Below are 20,447 nucleotides of genomic sequence, written 5' to 3' on the forward strand. Positions count from 1 at the left end.
GTAAAAAGAATCACAGCTGCCGGGAACCAGTTGGAAGCCATTTTCCTCAGGCCCCGACCCCTTTGAACTAATACAGTGAGAGGAAAAAACCCCACTCCCTCTCCAGTCATCATTGCTGTAGAGAACAATTTGTGGGACGCTTAGTGTTATGAGTAGGATTAGCTGACTTGATTACAAAAACGCCTGTTTCCTCTAGATTAGCACTTCTGCTAGTGGGAGCTGCAAAATAGGACATTTCATAGGGTGCTACCCATTGTGCTGCACTGTCTAGCTTGATAAGGTCAAGGATTTTTCTATACCAAATGGTAGAATTACAATTCTAACTGGAGCATTTATTAAAGATAAGGCAAGTTTACCATAACCTAGAATGTATGAAAAACTTCTAAACTTACAAATATTTGGATTTTGGGTGATGGTATCAGTTAAAACTTAATTTTTATTTAGCTTTGCAACTGTTCTGCTTTTAACCTTTTTCTTCTTAACTACTTCTGCGCTAGCTGGGAATGTTGATTTCTTCTGAAACATGAGTTGAGTTCTGGAAACAAATAATCATTTTTAAAATAAAATAATTTTTCCTGATATGCAGTCATAATCATTTCCTGCAGCAATTAACTTTATCATCTGAATCCTCTTCTCTGCATTTTCAGACCTCAGTATTTCCTGCTAAACTTAATTTTTTACTGACAATGCAAAAATCTTACTTTATCCTCTGGTTATCATTAAACAGCATTTACTACTTATAAACTGGATTTGAGTTTGTCTGTGATGCATCTTTGCTTGCTAAATATCAATATCTTGTGACGTTTAATCTTCTAGAATATCGTTCTAGGTATTTATTTTTGTTACTCTGAATTACCCTTTTTGATAAATGCTAACTGAAATGTGCTCAGTCGTTGCTTCCTCTCCCACTCATTTATTTTTCTTGATGATGCTCATTTTGTAGGTTCTTTTGCCACAGCATTAGATATACGTTTTGTTTAAAAAACAAAACACAAAAAACTCCTATTCCAAAGCATTGACTGGTCCAAAATAGTCACTTGACAAGTCAGATATTGGTGAAAAATGGTCAAATATTTTAAAGCACCAATGTAGTATGTCAGAAACAGTAACTATAAAGAGTAAGACTTTCTGGTCTCCAATAGGTTTAGCCATAGATACTTATGCCTAATTATAAAAAAACAAAACAAAACAAGTTACTTAAGTGAATTATTTTAACTCAGAAACATGTGAAACACAATTAACTGAAGTTCTAAAAAATGAAAGAATGGCACCATGATACAGTCAAAAAGATAAGCTGCTGCCTACATCAGGGCATGCAGTATTTGATCATGATCAAACCTAATTATTTCAAAAGCTTTTTAAAAATAAATGGGGGATGGGTGGATCAGAAGGGGAGGAAAGCAGAACATTTTTTCTTAAAATTAGCATTTCATTTGCAAATATGTTTACTTTATGGCTTTCTCTACAACACTTGCTACAGTATTTTAATGTACATCATTAATTGGACACAAGATGACTATGAGCAACTGGTGTGGAAGTCTACAACTACTTTATCAAAAAATTTGCTAGATTGTTCTCTGTAGGAAATTTAGCTACTTAAATTTACTACCTAGAGGTGTTGTCAGCCCATTTAGGCTCACGCTGCAACTATTAAAATAGAATTATTTGTGTCTAATTATATAAACTTGTTTAAATTTAGTATTTGTTAAGGATAGAATACATTCAACAGGAATTTGAAGTAATTAAGTCAAAATGTGCAAGGTTCTTCATGGGCCCTGAATCCATATTTAGAGGCATCTAAATAAATGGCCTGGGTCTTGGTGAAGACGAGTACCCCCAACTCAACTTTGAAGTCCAGGGAATCTACAGGTGCTCATTACCTTTGAAAATCAGGCCCCTTTATGTAGGTTCCTGAATGCTGTGGACTTAGGTTCCTGACTTTATGAACCCAAATTTGAAGACATCGTTAATGTATTTGAGAATGTAGTCCCACATTAGTAGCCAAAACAACTTGAATCTTTACAAGATTTATCTTTTCATGTTTTAATATCGTAATGGATTACTGATACGCTGTTTTTTTTGTTTGTTCAAATTAAAGTAGACACTTCTTTGCAGCAACACCTTATAAGAGTGCCTGCTGCTTATGAGTAACATTTTCCCTGGGAACACTTTTCTGACTATGAATTGTCCACTTGGTAACAGCAACAAAGGCACCATTTAACTGCAACATTTGTGACACTGATTTCACATCCAGGGGCAGTAATTGCCCCTCCTAAACTGCATTTTTCAACTCCCCTCCTGACCCTGGCCCTTCAGCGCAGTTCCATCCATTTACCCTGCCTGACAGAGCCTGCATGGAGAGCGTGTGTGTGTGGGGGGGGGGTGGGGGATTTTGTGGAGCATCTGGAAGAGATGGATTTGGGGGTGGGTGGGACAGGGCTCAGGGGAGCGGCAAAGGCACAACTGGAACATTTCCTCCTCCCTTCCTTAGCATCTGTCGTGTGTGTGTGTGTGAAATATGTTGCTATTTTGCAGTGGGGAGTATTGGGGACCACCTTTGTGTGCATTGAGCTGTCCCCCCTCCATCTTTGCTGATGGTGAGGTATGGGTGTGCTGTTTTGCTGTGGGATGTCACTGACCTGTCCCCTTCCCTCCTCCATTGCAGGCTGTGAACAGTGCCCTCTCCAGGGTGAAGCATAAAGCTGCCTATAGGAGCATCCTCAGCCTGTCACCAGCAGCTGGGCTTGGTCAGCCATTTTGCTGACTGGGGGTTCCCCTGCCCCATTTCTCCCAAACTTGGGGTTCCCTTATATCACATCCCCACAATGTGACTACCACACCCCTTCCAAAATACCGTTAACTCTTCATATGTATTTGGTCAGATGACACTCCCCATAACAGCAACAGCTGCTTAGGAGCAACATTGCAAAAGGGTGCAGATACGTTGCTACTAACAAGCATCTGCTATAATGTTCCTAGTGTTTTCTACAAGCCAGTAACTCTCACGTTTCAAATGCTGTTTGCTACCATAAATTGCAGAGACCCTTCATTCATTTTATGATGCAGGCTTTTTTCTGTATTACTTTAGCAAGTCATGCTAGACTTACTAGTTCTTAAACTAATTTATTTCACTGCTTGCTTTAAAAATTAAGTAGTTTTCTATCAGTTCAATATATCTTGGGGATCTCTGTTTTGTTGGGATTTCTGATTTTTGCTAGTTTTGTTTTCACCTGCCTTTTTAAAGTTTACCACTGAGTTGCTAAGGACTTCTCTTTTTGAGAGAACCTTTCCCCATTAATAATAGAAATAAATTTTAACCTCTTAACAGGGTCTTGGAAAGACACTGCAAACAATTTCTCTTCTTGGTTACATGAAACACTACAGAAATATTCCTGGCCCTCACATGGTATTAGTTCCCAAATCCACTTTACACAACTGGATGAATGAGTTCAAGAGATGGGTACCAACACTTCGAGCAGTTTGTTTGATAGGTGACAAAGACCAAAGAGTAAGTATGAGACACTTTGTTGCATATTCATATTTTTCTTCTCCCCTGCCCCAAAGTGTTCATATATGGTGGACCCAACATATAAACTTGCCACCTTATTATGTTTTCTAATCAACAAGTAGCTGCCGTAGATGGTTCAGGAGGCAGACCAATGGTTCCAGAAGTAGATGCGACAGAATTTTCAGCTTAGGCTCAGAAGTGCTCTGTATTAGATACTAGATGACATCCTTTTTTTGCAAAAAAACAAAAACTGACACATGAACATATAAATGTATACAAATCTATTCAGTAACTTGGACTTTTATTGGTCAATATAGGCCCTAAAATGGATGCTGTTTGAAATGAAATTACTTTTCTTTTTTTAAGTTAATTACAAGCACTCTCGGCTTCTAAGGGTTACCTGCTGATTTTTGTCACTTTACAGTCAAAATTTCCTGCTTTTAAATTTAATTTTCTCCTTTTTGTGTTACGGAGATCCACCATATAAACCAGTGGAAACTGATCTCTTTATCTTTGTATAGTTAGTTTCATCCCACCCCCAAAGTGCAAAATGTACGAAATAAACTAACTAGAAAAGAGAGAGAGCTCATTCTCTAGTTCCTCTGTTACAGGAATCTTTGGTATTACTTGTGACAGTGGCTATAAATTTTCTGAGCGTGGAATCTCTCTCCATAGAACTGTTTTCCTAAAATAAAATCTAATTGTGTCCCCTTGTAAAGTGAGATTTTGCTCTAATGGTGACACCTCTCTCCTTACTCAACAGATCAGTTCCCTGTGGGTTTTCTCTAGATTAGGGAAAAATTGTTGTCCCGTCTCAATGTAATGTGGTACATCCCATTAATAAGGCAGTCTTGGTGGTTCCAAGATGATCTAGCACAGCTGCTCAAAAAGAACAGAAAATGTTCCATTGTACCAGCTAATGAAGCAGAATTTATATTCACGCATCCTGCTCCAAGTTCATTAGTAATTCAGGCTGCAGCTGAAAATGACTGACAACATCAGACCAGAGCTGCTCCTTTCCATGAGGAAGCTTAGACCTTTTCTGGAGAAAGTTTGCTGTGTGGAACTCCCAGTTGGTTGAAGTAAAACCTATCGCTAATGTCAAACTATGATTTTATTAATTATATACTAAGTTTGTGGGTTCACTGACAAACTCCCGCAGGAGGAAAGATTGTGGTTCAAAGTGTTCATCAAGGAGGGCAAATTGCTCATAAGGGAGTCTCTCCAGGCCTCTTCTGCTTTGGATACAGCCTTCTGCTCGATGGTGGTGAGAGTCATGCATTGGGAGTGGTGGCTTCAATCCTCTGGATTTCCCGAAGTCCAATCCATAGTGAAGGATCTGCCCTTTTGAGGAAAACAGTTTGTTCAATGAAAAGACAGATGTGTCAGAACATTGACTAAAGGACTTCAGGGTAACCCTCTGCTCTCTTGGTATCTACACTCCAGCCCCATGAAGCAAACACCACAGATTGAACCATACAAGCACTTACCAGCCCTTCAACTCTTTTTTTCATCAAAGACGTTATGAGTCACGCAAGAAGCAACATAGGGTGCAGAGTAGCAAAAAATAATATATCCCCTTTGCTCTCTTTAAACTTCAGCCTCACACTAGAAAGCACTTCTGACAGGAGCTTCAGGAGCTATGGCTCAATCCCTGTAACCCACCCAAAAAGCTCCTTTCCTTTTCGGGGACCCCTGATACTTAGTCAAGAGAATGCTTAGTCAAGAAATAGACTCTGTTCCATCTGGGAGTGAAGGAACCGATACTTGCTCAGCACAGGAGAAAGGGCTGTTACTTAAAATACTTCCTCATCCCCAAAAAGAAAGGAGGATGGAGACCAAACTTGAATTTCAGACAGTTGAGCGTTTTCATCCTGTGATTGAAGTGCATGGTGGTCACCTTGTCCTCTTTAATTTCCTCATTGAACAAGGGTGATTGGTTTGCAGCTCTCAATTTGAAGGATGCTACTTCGACATAGAGACACATCCTGCACACACAGGATTCTGGAGATTCACTGTAGGTCAGGACCACTACCAATCCAGAGTGCTCCTCTTCAGTCATTTGGTTGACAACCACTCTATCTTAACCCATCCTGTGACAGGTACATTGTTAGAACCTTTCCCCTGATACTGAAACCTACCCCAACTTGAGACGTCAATCTAGTCCTATCAGCATTAATGAAGATTCCATTTGAACCCTTAGACATATGTTCCTTAGCCACCACAAATCAATAGGTGAGCTATCACTTCAGCCAGAAGAGTAGGTTAGCCACAAGGGCTCCCAGCTCATCTGTTTTATACAGTTTTCCATAGGGACAGTGTGCTTCTGAGATTACACCTGAAATTCATCCTTCATTTACCTGTCTTCTTCCCAAAGCTGTATGCCACCAGTGAGGGTGGGAAGTTTTGCTCTCTGGATATCAGTTGAGCGTTGACATTCTACCTGCAAAGGACTAAATTCTTTAGGAAATCCTCTAGGTTATTTGTATCCTTTGCAGAATGTGAAGCTCTCATCCCAGAGACTGTCCGATTTGAATTTCAGGTTGCATGTTGCTCTGTTATGAGTTAACAGCAATTCCTCCCCTGAGGGCCCACTCACCTAAAGCTCAGGCTGCATCAGTAGCCTCAGTTTGAGAAATCCCTTTCCTGAAAATATGTAAAGCAGCAATATGGGGCTGTATTCACAAAATGTTATGCACCCAGTGCAAGCTTCTACAGCTAACGCACCATTTGGCAGAGCAGTCTTCCATTCAGTGGTACAGCATGGGGCCTTGTACCCTGCTACTCAGTGAATACTACTTGTTGACTCACCCACAGTGGAATACAGATCAGGACTATCACTCGAAGATGAAAGGTTACATACCTTAGAGTAACGAGTTCTTTAAGATCTGTGGTCCCTATCTGTATTCTGCTACCTGCCCGTCTTCCCCTGTTCTTTGGTGCTATATTCTAGGGTTACTTTGTGGTCAAAAAGTACTGAAGAGGCAGTTGGTCTGTGTTGCTTCCACCATGGCCTTGGTTCAGAGCACGAGGAGGAGAGGGGTCCAGGCATGGATTAATGTATGCTGGTCTCAAGAGCATATGTACTGGCGGTGGATTAGAGGGTAGGGACCACACATCTCGAAATCCAGTTACTGTCACATAAACTTTTCTTTTTGAATTCTCCATTGTTGAGCTGATTCCTCTGTGCCCCCCAGTTAAGGGACCATTGCTCTAATCCAGTTGAAAATTACTGGTGTTAGTGCTCTCTTACAATTTTTAACCTTATTATTTATCCATTCAAACACTTTTCATGCCTACTCTTCTGGTAAAGACTGATATCTGAAGCTCGCTTTTCTTCCTCACTTAAAAATGAGATATTGGCACTTGTTCAGTCTAGCAAATCCCTAAAACTAGAAAGCACATCTATCACATTGAGGCTACAATGAATTTTTATTTTTTACCCTAATTTTGCAGTGTGAGAGGGAAATTTTGTTTTGAACACTAGACAGAATATATTCGATTTGTTTAGTTATGAGATATGGTTGTTAATCTTCAAGAATTTGTTTTTTTCTCTTTCTAACCAGGCTGCCTTTGTCCGAGATGTATTGTTGCCAGGAGAATGGGATGTCTGTGTAACATCATATGAAATGCTTATTAAAGAGAAATCTGTGTTCAAAAAATTTAACTGGAGATATCTAGTTATAGATGAAGCCCACAGGATCAAAAATGAAAAGTCAAAGGTAATTTAGAATTTACTCACAGTAGACATTTGCATGGATTGACAACATCGTTACAATAATAGTTGTGATAATTGTTTTGATTTCTTTCAGTTGTCAGAAATTGTGAGGGAATTCAAGACGACAAATCGGCTGCTGTTAACTGGAACTCCACTTCAGAACAATTTGCATGAACTGTGGGCACTTCTCAACTTTCTTTTGCCAGATGTCTTTAACTCAGCTGATGTAATGTTTTTTATTTTAATTTCACTGAGTTCATTTAACTTTTAATCTACTGACTTGGGAGAAATACAAATAACTTTAATAGACCTGGTTAATTACGTTGTGACAGTCGGTTCATTTGTGGTGGTTGAAAGGTGTAGTACAGACACTCCCCGACTTGCGCAATTGTTCTGTTCCAGAAACCCTTGTGTAACCCGAATTTTACGTAAGTCAGAAACATATATTGTGCAAGCATAAAAAACAAACAATTACAACATTTTCTGTTCTAAATCTTCTTTCACTTATGAACTCATCCTGCACTCTTGCTATCACTTGATTGCTTTCTAGGCATGATTTGAGTGAAATAACAGAAATACAGTATCACCAAAATAACATGAGACTGAGAGGCTCTGAGAGCGCAAAGCCTTCCCTTGTAGGAAAAGCTACTGCTGTATTCCTTCATATGGAACGTATTATTTTCCACAACTCAAAAATTTTATTTATGCCTTTTGAAACTTTTTGCGTAAGGTCAAATTTGCATAAGTCAGGTCTTGCATAATCTGGGGAGCATATATGTAGATTTTTATCCAGTATATTGTCCACTGTAAGTTGTTTTAAACATTCTTGTCCATTTAGCACACACAATGGGTGTTTCAGTCACTGTGATTTTATTAAATTTCATGCTAGTGATTTTTAAAGAAGGATTATGTACTGTAGTATCTTAAATGACTAACTTTATTATAAGATCAAATTTTAAGAATCATTTTGTTATTTTGTCTTCACATCTTGAAATTTAGTTAGCAAGATTTTGATTCCAGATGAGTTGGGAAAGCCAATGCAGTTGTATAGTGCACTCACTGTCAGGCTTGAGTGCCTTGTGCTCACATCTGATGGTGCTACAAAGGCAGTGCATTTAAGTCCAGATTCAGTAAGGTTGTTTTGCTTAAGGTTACGTGCTTATGCTTAAGCTTGGTTATGTGCTTATGCTTAAGTACCTTGCTGAATTGGGGTTTTAGCCCTTCTGGGAGAAGAAGCTTTGCAATGTATTCAGGTAGCAGGCATAGCTTCCCACCTTTTCCATCCTCAAATGATCAGTGGCATCCAGCCCAGAGCCGGTAGTGATATTCTTACTACAGAAGATCTGCTTGTGGTGGCTCTCTTCAGCAGAAAAGAGCAGGTACATTAAATGTTCTGAGTGTACCGAGATCTTCCATAATGACCATAAGAAAAAATGACCTTCATATTGGAGCAAACTAGAAACAACACTTTGATTCCAAAAGCAGCTTGCCTGACTGTTTGTGTTTTTTCTGTATTTTTCTCTTATTTGATTTTGAACAAACTGTCTGCCTCCTACATCAGTTTCTGTTGTGCAGTCATCCTGTTTTTTAGGACAGGACGTGGAAATGAGTATAGTATCAGAAAATCAGCATTGTAACTTAAGGGTGATTTATACAGTTTTTGTACTGCTATAACCATATCTGGCTAGATGCTGACATAGTTAAAGCCGTACAGCCTTTTAGGGGAGATTCAGTCTTACCTAGTATTAACGTGCTTATATTAGTAAGCTGATTACATATCAATATAGTTACATTATGAAATTTAAATTGAATTTGTAACGGTCATGTGGTGAGCTACTTCCTTTATTATTGCAGTAGATTAACTTTCTTGGTGTAATAAAGTGATTTCTATATTTAAAACACTTTATTAATATAGGACTTCGATTCATGGTTTGATACAAATAACTGTCTTGGAGATCAAAAGCTGGTGGAACGTCTCCACATGGTAAGTGTTGTGTTTTTTTTTGTTTTTTTTTTGTATTTGTCTTGTATGTGTCACGTTCATATAGTGTTGAATGAGTATTAACCAGTCCTTTTGTTCCAAAGATTTTTCTGATGTCTTTGCTCATAGAACATTAAGGAAAATACCCTTATTCCAAAAAGTATGTTATACTTTCAGATTATTTTGCAGGATAATTGCATCCTGACTTCAGTGATGCAAAGGCTCTATATAATTCTTAAATAGACCTGGCTGAATAGCTTTAAGCCCAGATCTTAGGTTTTGAAAAAGGTATGCAAATTCCAATATAAACAGGTATTGTGTGTGTTCAGCTTCACCTCCCCCATATTAAAAGAATATTATTAAGGTTGCAAAATCAAGCATTCATATTAGGAAATGCTTGAATTAAGGTTGTCTGTACAACTTTAATTTAGTTCCGTTGTGCATATGCATTGTGATACGGTCTTTAGTTAGAAGATCACATACTGTTTTTTCCCATGGGACCCCTGCCTCATTCTGTGTACAGGATGGATGGTGCTAATTTGAGCAGCTATTTAATAGTTTGTTGCCTTGTCACTGTTCAGATATCTGGCCCCATGCCTTATTTACTGAACACTCTTAAACCCCTGTTCTGAAGACGACAGAATGTATTTATTTCCTCTGCCTTTTGTATGGCACTTTTCTCTATAGTATGTGAATGCTTCATAAATATTGGTAAATGTATTTTCACAACATCCCTGTGAGATGAAGGAGTATTAGCCACATTTTGCAGATGAGGAACTAAGGCACAGAGAGATTAAAGTCAAAAGTGTCCGGTAATTCTGAGTGCACAATTTGAGATCCCAATGATTCTGAAAAATCAGGTCCTTAGCATTTTATATGTTCAAAGCACAACTCCCATATTCTTATGATCCTGTTCTCCTCTGTAGGCCTGGCTCTCTGTTCTTCTTAACTTTCCCGTGGTGCATCAGTCTCCCCTTTTGATGAGGGTAGGCGATGCATTATGATGTCCCATGGCTGCAGTGCAGCGTGGGACATGACATCCAGCTAGGGAGCTCAGCCTTTAGAGGAGAATGGAGAACATTAGATAACCAAACTATAGGTAGTATGAGGCACTATGGGGGCATATCCGAATTGAAGTATTTTATTTTTGGCAAGCAAGCAATTTTCTGTGGAAAACAGACACTTATGAAACATTTTATTTAATTGGAAATTCAATTTTCTGTCAAAACAGTTTTGACCAAAAAAATTTCACCCATTTTGAGTTGTAATGTAAGTGCACGAGAAAACAAAATATGAAACTGATGAATCTAAATCTTTTTCCAACTTGAATAGTATACATTGAAAGTACCAGAAACACTAAAATTTGAAGAAAATTCAAAAGTGTAAGGTGCTCCTACTCATCTTGTCTGGCACAGATAACTCATACCACTCAGTGGGAGTGGTGAGGGGCAAAGCAAAATTCTTGAGATCATCTCTTAGAGTTATGACTTGATGACCAGGCTCATTTTTGCCTGTCTCCTGCAACTTTTCATATCAGTGATGCCACTTTGATTTTTGGGGCATCCTCATGCAGCTTGGTTATCTGTAACTGCTTGCCATGCTTAATAACAAAAACAGAGGTGGGGCATTTGGACCATAGCAATACTGGTATTAGCCATGCTAGTACTTCTTCCTTTTCCCCCTGTGTCTCTTCAAGATGGTCTGGTTTGAATCCTTCAGAGGAAACTTAAATGTGTTCCTCTGGAAGATAGCTGTGTATGTGTTAATCATTTTTCCAGAGGACTCAGTTATGGTCTGGAGTTTGAAACTCTAGGAGGAACAATGAAACATGGCTTTAAAATACCAGTGGATTAGTTTTCAGAAATATATTCAGTGAATCTTCACTATTTTATTGATAGCTCTTGCTTGTCTAGGAAATTAGAAACATGAAAGACTTTAATTTCTTGCTTTATTTGAAACTCAGCCTAAACATTTTAATCTTTTCCAGGTGCTAAGGCCATTCCTCCTTCGCCGTATTAAAGCTGATGTAGAAAAGAGTTTGCCTCCAAAGAAGGAAGTTAAAATTTATGTGGGTCTAAGCAAAATGCAAAGAGAATGGTAAGTAATTCAGGCACTTGTCTGTATTACTGTTAAAGCTTACTAGAAATCTGCTGCTTACAACTGAACTAATTAAACTACAACTTCTGCAGAAAAATGCTGTTATGTTATGCAGAACCTGATTTAAGTGCTTATGATGCAACCTGCTGGGAGGAATTCAGTATGTTTCCTTGCGATAGCTTTACCTAATGGCTAAGTTGCTGTTTATGCAATCATCAGTGAGCTTTTCTTATGGAATGGGGGAGGGTTTGCTTTTGAGTTCTTGCTTATAACTTGTACAATAAAAGCAGGCCTTTACATAATTGAAGTATCACTTTCAATTTAGGTATACACGAATCTTAATGAAGGATATAGATATATTGAACTCTGCTGGGAAGCTGGACAAAATGAGACTGTTGAACATCCTGATGCAATTGCGAAAATGTTGCAATCATCCTTACCTCTTTGATGGAGCAGAACCTGGTCCACCTTACACCACAGATATGCATTTGGTTACCAACAGTGGCAAAATGGTGGTATTGGACAAGTTGCTGCCAAAGTTGAAAGAACAAGGTATGACTCATATTTCTTTCCTGATTTGTTTGAATCATTTGTCTGATTGCTTGTGTGATTCACTTGATTTTAACAGATGGAATTTAATCTCTAGATGTATTTTCTCTTTAGATCATAGAGGTTGTGGAGGCTAGGGTGGCCTCGTAGGTAATTGGATCACAATCCATAAAAGGTTTTATAGATCTGGATCAGGACTTTGAAATCTGTTCTTCAGCTAAGTGGGGGCCACTGGAGCTTCATTTGGTCCGGAATGTAGTAACCTGGTTTTTTCAGCAACAGCTGTCAAATGCACATAACTGTGAAGTTTTGCTAACTGCACTGGCTCTCTATAAGATACCAGATCATATTCAAAACCTTGGTGTTAACCTTCAGGGCCCTCTATGGAATTGTTCCAAGGTACCTCGGAGCATGTCAGTCTCCCTTAATGGCAACATTCCTCAGGACGTATGAAACTCAAGTTAAGGGGAAGCACGTGAAAGTGAGGTAACTGTGCTTTCTTGACAAAAGGGGAAAGGCTCTGGAATTCATTACCGCAGGAGATCAGATTCACTGCAAATATTACTTCCTTCAGAACAAAGCGTAAAACTTACTAATTCAGTTAATGTTGTTACAGACAGACCTAAGCACAGTAAAGGAGGAGACAGTAGAAAACTTAGGAGCAAGGGAAGACCTTAAAAAAGAAAGAACAGCCATAGGCAATACAAAGTAAACCTAGGCATAGCCCATTGGCCTGTATTTCAGCTTTATCCCTTGGGAGATATAATGGCATCCATCACTATAGTTCTGAATAAGACCTGAGATAGGAGTTAACAAATCAAAATTATAGTGCTGGCATTTTTGCCTATGAGGCTTGTTGCTATATGCTGTGTCAGTTTCAGCTGTCATGTGACAGTTGCCTGTAGGTACTTATCCAGTGTAAGGGTAAGTGTCATGACTTTCTGAATGTGAAAGAAATAAAAGTGGCAATTTTTTCTGCCATTTATGAACACCATAAACAGGCTAGGGAGTTTGCAGTTGTATTACAGTAGAACACGTTCTTGAATGCTGGTCTTGGTAAGTCAGTCAACTGGGTGCTTGCCTCTTAAATGATTTATTTAAAAAGATATGTTTAAATCATCATACTTGTTAAATGCTTTAATATCCCAAATTGCTCAGTTCATTGTAAATTTTAATTTTCCAGTATTTACAGAAGGGTATGGGGGGAGTGGCTTGATTTTAATTACACTTCTTTAATGAAAAGATGAATTAATGGTGGTTTCTACTGAAATCCTTATTTAGTGTGTGCCTTTGTGTCTTCAGTTGTCCTTGTATATAACTTGCAGTAAAGGATCAATATCATTTTCACACTAAGGATGAAGACTTTGTAAAGAATATTGATGTCTGTAATGTTATGGATATTCATTGAGTAAAATATTGAATAGCAATATTTGACTTTAGCAGGTCAGCATTATATATGTATTTCTGCTATTCATCTAAAAGTTCCATATTAAATGAGGTTTTTTGTTGAGTGCTTGTTCACATCAATTCCAGTCAGGTGTACGTGTGTTGCGTGCACGATCGTCAGAAAGTTACTTCCCTTAGCATCACCTGTTGGGTCAGCTGTGGAGTCCCTTGAAGTGGTGCCTTTATAGTGCTCAGTATGTGGTCCTGCTGACCTGACCCCTGTGCTGCCTCCCCCTTCAGTTCCTTCTTACTGCCTGTGACGGTCATTGAAACAGCGTTTGCTTGCCTCACAAGTGCTTCCCTTAGCTTGTTAGTTAGATCTATAGTTTTAGCATAGGTTTCAGTTCTTAGTTTAGCGTTATATTTTTGGTTAGGGAACAGGGTTCCACCTTACTCATTTCCTTCCCTTGGGGCCAAGTGTTTAAACTGTGTTGGACCTGCAGTAAGCACCAAACAAACAGGTGCAAAATCTGCAGGTCCTTTCTACCCAGGACGAAAAAAGAGCTTGACTTCCATCTCAAACAGCTTTTGATGGAGTCCGCTCTCTTTCCTCAACCCGACCCTGAGCGCGGGGTCTCGTGCTGACAAATCGTTGCGGAGCACTCTGGTCTTGGTGCACAATAAGGCACCGTTCTCCAGCACGGCAGACTGTCCGGCACCATTCCTACTCGCCAGTACCACACAAGTGGAAGGAAAGTGACAGAGGCCGCTCACCAAGGTTGAAGTTTCTGAGCCTTCAGGTGCATCAGCAGTGCGTCCTGGGAAGGAGCGCACTGCATCCAAGGGTCAAGAGTCAGCACCATTGGCTTTGGTTCCCTGGGTGGTGACCATTGAGTCTGGCGCCCAGTGACTTCCCGGACAGGCAGTGCCAGGTGGAGGAATTGGAGTTACCCTCCACCCCAGACACTTTCGAAGCTGGCAGGGAATTGATAGAACTGATGGCACCACAACTCTGGTGGTCAGGGGCAAGTCCCCCGTACCTCCATGCCCAGCGCCATCTAGAGGGAAGCCAGCTATGATGCAGCGTTCTCCTCGGCATCGCTCCTGCTCGCCATCACCGAGGCCATCTCGAGACCCCTTATACTCCTCCCCGGCACCACCCAGGTAATCCAGATCAGTGACACTGATCGCCAGCAGTGTTAGAGAGGCAGTGATCTCTGGTGCCCAGCGTTTGGCATCGAACCCCAGTGTGGGGATGTCGGCACCGATTCCCCTGTGCAATGCTGGTCAGTGCTGCCATGGTTGTCGGACTTAGATGTGGAATCATTCTACTCCCGCCACAGTGGGTGCTGTTCCCACAGACAAAGGAACAAGGCACCTGTAGCTTGGCCTGCACACTGGCAGTCTCAGCTGCAATGACCCTTTTGGACCCACTGGGCTTATTATCAGGCCCAGGGTTTGTTCTCCAGGGGCTTTTGTTTGGTTGTCTCCAATACTAGAGCACCCCAACCACCTAGGGATCGCCCAGCCCCTAAGGGATCAAAGACATCTACTTCCTATGAGCAGGCGGCCCAGGTCATCAGAGGTTGCCGCTGCAGCAACACTGATTGTGACCCAGACTTCCGTTGCCGCAATGAGTGTCAGCCCACAGGGCTCAGATATCGAACAGGAGGAGGCCAGAGAGTTTAAGATGAGCGTGTGCCATCCCTGGTGTCTCATGATGAGGTAATGGCAGGGGCCTCCGCTTCTGGACCGCCACCAATAGACCATAGGGCACACCAGGACCTCCTGCACAGGATTGCCCACAACATGGGGTTGCAGGCGGAGGAGGTTATTGAATCTGAGGACCCTATGGTTGATATCCTAACACCAGAGGGCCCCTCCAGGGTTGTTCTGACCCTGATTAAAACTGTACAGAGCAATGTAAAAACACTCTGGCAGACCCCAGCATCCATTCTCTTCCCACTCCTCCCCCCGCCCCAGCAAGAGGCATCGAATGCAAGTACTTTGTCCTGTCCAAGGGATATGAGTACTTGTTTTCTCATCCACAGCCATGTTCCCTGGCGGTCACTGTGGTTAATGAGAGAGACAAGGGCCGACTCCGAAGTCAAAGGAGTCAAAACGGTTAGAATTATTTGGTAGGAAGGCCTATTCAGCTAACTGGGGGCCTGCAGCTGAGGATAGCTAGTCAACAAGCTTTTCTTAGCAGGCATAATTGAGAGCCTCATGCAGTACCTGACCACTACAGAGTGCGGTTGCCTGGCCCTTCTTGGCCACATGGCAGCCTGCACTTATGTGTCAGGCATGCCAGATACAGGCCACTCCAAGCATGGCTCACTTCTGCATATCACCCATGGCGCGACAGGCTGGACTCAATACTTATGTTGCCACAACAAATACTCCAGTCTCTCCAATGGTGGCTCAACCTCCAGACAGTGTGTGTGAGGGAGTTCCTTTCAACAGCCCACCTTGACCCTAATAACGGACACATCATCGGTGGGTTGGGGGGCACACCTGGGCGACTGCCAGACGCAGGGGCTGTGGTTGCAAAACGAGCTTTCTTCACATCAGTATGAGGGAACTCAGAGTAGTGCGATTGGCATGCCAAGCGTTCCAGTTCATACTACAAAGCCAGTGTGTGGCAGTGATGACAGATAACACTACTGCCATGTTTTACATAAACAAGCAGAGGGGGAGCGTGTTCCTCTCCCCTATGTCAAGAAGCCCTTCATCTTTGGGAGTTCTGCGTAGCCCACTCCATGCACCTGGAGGAGTGCAGAACGAACTAGCGCACCACCTGAGCAGCTTGTTCTGCAATCACGAGTTGTCCATCCGACCGGATATCATACACTCCATCTTCCAAAGGTGGGGATTTCCCCAAGGAACACCAGGAACAATAGGAAATGCCCGATGTTCTGCTCCTTTCAGAACCACAGCTCGGGCTCCCTCTTGGACACATTCCTACTATCCTGGAAAGACCACCTCATGTATGCCTTCCTGCTGGTTCTTCTTGTGCACAGGGTACTACTCAAGATCTGCAGAGACAAAGCGAAGGTAATCCGCCTTGCTCCAGTGTGGTCCCATCAGTACTGGTACACTAGGCTTTTGGAGCCATCAGTGGACGACCCAATAGCTCTAACACTCTGCCCTGAACTAATCACACAAGACCATGGTCACTTTCACCACCCAGACCTTCAGTCCCTCCATCTCATGGTCTGAAAGCTCAAGTCCTGTCAGGAATGTCCTTCTCGGTAGCAGGAAACCATCCACCATGGTCACTTATCTAGCCAAGTAGAAAAGGTTCCCATGCTGGTGTGAGGAGCATCGTATACCTCCCTTACAGGCATTAGTTCTGTTCATCTTAGAGTACCTCCTTCACCTGAAACAATCAGGCCTTGCACTGTCCTCTATTAAAGTACATCTCGCGGCCATCTCAGCCTTCCCTCGGGAGCGTCCGGCTGTTCCGTATTTGCCAATCCCATGGTGGGGCGTTTCTTGAAGGGGCTGAAAAAGTTATACCCACATGTTCGTCAGCCAGTACCTGTGCGGGACCTTAACCTGGTACCTTGATATTCCTGGGTGTCTGGCTGATGAGTCTTGCCCACATGTTCAGGGTTTAGCTGATTGCCATATTTGGGGTTGGGAAGGAATTTTCCTCCAGGGCAGATTAGCAGAGGCGCTGGGGGTTTTTCACCTTCCTCTGCAGCATGGGGCACGGGTCACTTGTTGGAGGATTCTCTGCACCTTGAAGTCTTTAAACCAGAAGTTGAGGACTTCATTAGCTCAGACATAGGTCAGGGGTTTATGACAGGAGTGGGTGGGTGAGAATCTGTGGCCTGCATTGTGCAGGAGTTCAGACTAGAAGATCATAATGGTCCCTTCTGACTCTTATCCAGGCTTTATCTCCCACCCCCTACCCTTAGTGATTGGCAACTTACTCTTTGCTCTGTTTGTCTTGGAAGGTGGCCTTACTGGTCGCTATCACATCAGCTAGGAGGGTCTATGAGCTGAAGGCACTAACTTCTGATCCATCTTACATGGTCTTCAAGGTGCAACTCAGGCCTCATCCAGCTTTTCTTCCCAAGGTGGTGTCTCATTTTCATACCACCCAAGATATCTTCCTGCCCGCCTTTTATCCCAAGCCTCACATCAGTGTGCCCGGGAACAACGGCTTCATTCACTGGACGTTCAGAGGCCATTGGCATTCTATATCATGTGCACTAAGCCGTCAGAAAATTGAACCAACTATTCATGGCAGTTGCAAATCGGATGAAAGGACTCCCGATCTCTTTTCAGTGTATTTTGTCTTGGATCTCAGACTGTATCCACACATGCTATGAGCTGGCTGAGGCCCAAGCTCCGCCTATTAGGCACACTCCACAAGAGCTCAAGCTTCTTCAGAGGCATTTCTGGCCCAAGTCCTGGTACAGGAGATCTGCAGAGCAGCTACTTAGTCATCTGTGCCTGCGTTCACCTCTCACTATGCTATCATCCATCATGCCAGAGACAATGCAGCCTTCAGCAGAGTGGTGCTCCAATCAGTCGTTCCTTGACTTTGACCCCACCTTCAGAGGTAGAGTAGAGCTTGGGAGTCACCTGACGGGAACAAGCACTTGAAGAAAAAACGGTTACTCACCTTCTTGTAACTTCTTCAAGATGTGTTGTTCATGTCCATTCCAATATCCACCCCCGTTCCTCCTCTGTCAGGGTAGCCGGCAAGAAGGAACTGAAGGGGGGTTGGGTTGGCAGGATCATATATTGAGTGCCATAAAGACACCACTCCAGGGGGCTCCATGGCCAACCCAACGGGTGGTGTTAAGGGAAAACTTGCCAATGATCGTGCTGTGACGCGCGCACACACACCTGATTGGAATGGATGTGAGCAATGGACATCTCGTAGAACAACAGTTACAAGAAGATTACTGTTTTTTTAGAACTTTAAATGTCAGTTTAATACCTTTTTCTTAATCTAGATTAGATTTTTAAAAATTACATTTAGTCATATTTTTCAGGTGTCAGTTTCAGTTTCTCAAATTTTGAAATAAAGGTATCCTAACTAGATGCCCATATTGATTTTTTTACCAGTCGTCGTCATCTTGTTCTTACAATCTTATGTTTAAGAGTAAACCCCCTCCCCCAAACTAGTATATATAAAATTCTTAGCTATTTATTTGTTGAACAATTTTACTTTTTACCTCTAATAGGCTCACGGGTACTAATCTTTAGTCAGATGACAAGAGTACTAGACATCTTGGAAGATTACTGTATGTGGCGAAATTATGAGTATTGTAGACTAGATGGACAAACACCTCATGATGAGAGACAAGTGAGTGTTAAGAGTTAAAATAAAATTAAATAAAATTGTGTTTTCAAAATATACAGTTGCATTGACTACTTCATTTCTGCAGGATTCTATTAATGCATATAATGAACCTGACAGCTCCAAGTTTGTGTTTATGTTGAGCACGCGTGCTGGTGGTCTTGGAATCAATCTAGCTACTGCTGATGTCGTAATTCTTTATGATTCAGACTGGAATCCACAAGTAGATCTTCAAGCTATGGTAAGAATTCCAAGACAGAAATATCGTTGTATATAAACTAGTTTTTCTTACAGGACTACCATAAAAATGTATATATGTGCATTTCATAGTGCCCAGGGTTTGGGTCTATATATACTTTGGTCCACTTTAATTCAATAGTGCAGTCTTTTTTTTAAAATTAAGACTGATTTCTATGCTCCAAGAGTCGTTGACATTAAAAAGGACATAGCAGTTAGGTCAAATTTGACCTAAAACTTAAAGCCTTAATTTGTCATTTTAAGACACTGGAGTAATCACTTCACTATCATCTCTTGAGTTGAATCAGCTTTTCTGTTACTAACTTGCATTATAAGGGTGCACATGCTTAATCTTTACATCCAAAAACGTTGCATTTCAGTCTTTGATTTTATGGAGAGAACAATGTATTAACTTACACATTACAAAACAAGAGAGCTAATATTTTTAAAACTTTCATTTTAAAGGTATAAATTATAAAATATGTACAAACCAGATTTCTGCGTGCACGTTAGCATGTTGAAAATCTGAGGATTTCAGCCAGACTGTAGATATTGTCTGATATGCTTAATAAAGGTTGTTCGAAAGAATGACACAAAGGTGTAACAAGAACCAACAGGTGGAAGTTAAACTCAGACAAATTCCAGTTGAAAATGAGACAGTTTTTTAACAGTGATGGTTCAAAAGATGAAACTGTCTTCAAAATAAGACATGAAAGCAAAGTCTCTCTGGAAGATGCTTTAGTCGAACACAAGTTATTAAACTCAGTATAGGGATAAATGAGTGAAATTTTCTGAGTTTATATACACGTCAGACTAGATCTATTCTGATTCTTTTGGCATTAATATCTGTGAAATATCTGTTAAAATATGTATCATGTCTTTTAGACAGGAATCTTAAGCAAAGTGTACTGTTCTCTGTACAAGAGACCTCATTAACTAAGCTTAGTGCCAATAAAAACTTTTTTGAGCGGCCATGTCAACTGGATTTATGAAAGGATTTTAACCTGAAATGTACAAGTTTTTTTTTATTTCACAAACTAATATGGCGATAGCTACGCTCTTAAAAACTGATTTAAATTCAAGCAATAATTGTATGTACTTATTTCAATACAAACACTTTACCGTGCGGTGCTAAATGACGGGAGTATTTCACAATTTTCTGCATAGGACCGAGCACACAGAATTGGCCAGACAAAAACTGTTAGAGTGTTCAGATTTATCACAGACAACACTGTGGAGGAAAGAATAGTGGAAAGAGCAGAAATGAAACTTCGTTTGGATTCCATAGTCATTCAACAAGGCAAGTGTATTGAGACAGCTTTTCTACCTTTGTACTTTGCTATTTCTCTCCTTTGCCACTCCCTTTTTTTTCACATGAAATTCTGGGTAAAATTTTGACCCCATTGAAGTCAGTTGGAGTTTTGCCATTAACTTCAGTGGGGCCAGGATGTCATATTTTGTTCTTAGGATGGAAGGGAATGATAAATTTCTTAAGTTTTGTTTTTTCTTGTGTGGCAGTCTTTCAGCATAGCACTTGTTACTGCATTATGGAATGATTAAGGCATCCCAGATGGCTAAGAAAGAGTATACTTAAATAGAAATGTAAACAGTGAAAACGCTTTAAAGAGGGAAATGTAATAAAGTTTCACTT

General features: G+C 41.0%; 1 protein-coding gene across 2 annotated transcripts in view; it reads left to right on the forward strand.

The window, feature by feature from the left end:
- The window catches only part of SMARCA5 (SNF2 related chromatin remodeling ATPase 5), a 48,533-nt gene that overhangs the window by 9,893 nt on the left and 18,193 nt on the right, over positions 1-20,447 (forward strand). The window contains exons 6-14 of one of the 2 annotated variants that reach the window (XM_032788379.2): positions 3,329-3,508; positions 7,075-7,230; positions 7,321-7,452; positions 9,142-9,210; positions 11,195-11,304; positions 11,630-11,856; positions 18,444-18,565; positions 18,648-18,800; positions 19,964-20,096. In XM_032788379.2, coding sequence (XP_032644270.1) covers positions 3,329-3,508; positions 7,075-7,230; positions 7,321-7,452; positions 9,142-9,210; positions 11,195-11,304; positions 11,630-11,856; positions 18,444-18,565; positions 18,648-18,800; positions 19,964-20,096 — 1,282 coding nt within the window. Of the gene's footprint in view, positions 1-3,328; positions 3,509-7,074; positions 7,231-7,320; positions 7,453-9,141; positions 9,211-11,194; positions 11,305-11,629; positions 11,857-18,443; positions 18,566-18,647; positions 18,801-19,963; positions 20,101-20,447 lie in introns of both variants that reach the window. The other variant, XM_075066290.1, reaches the window with a different exon arrangement.

The sequence above is a fragment of the Chelonoidis abingdonii genome, chromosome 5 (assembly GCF_003597395.2).
Source record: "Chelonoidis abingdonii isolate Lonesome George chromosome 5, CheloAbing_2.0, whole genome shotgun sequence".
NCBI lineage: Eukaryota > Metazoa > Chordata > Testudines > Testudinidae > Chelonoidis > Chelonoidis abingdonii.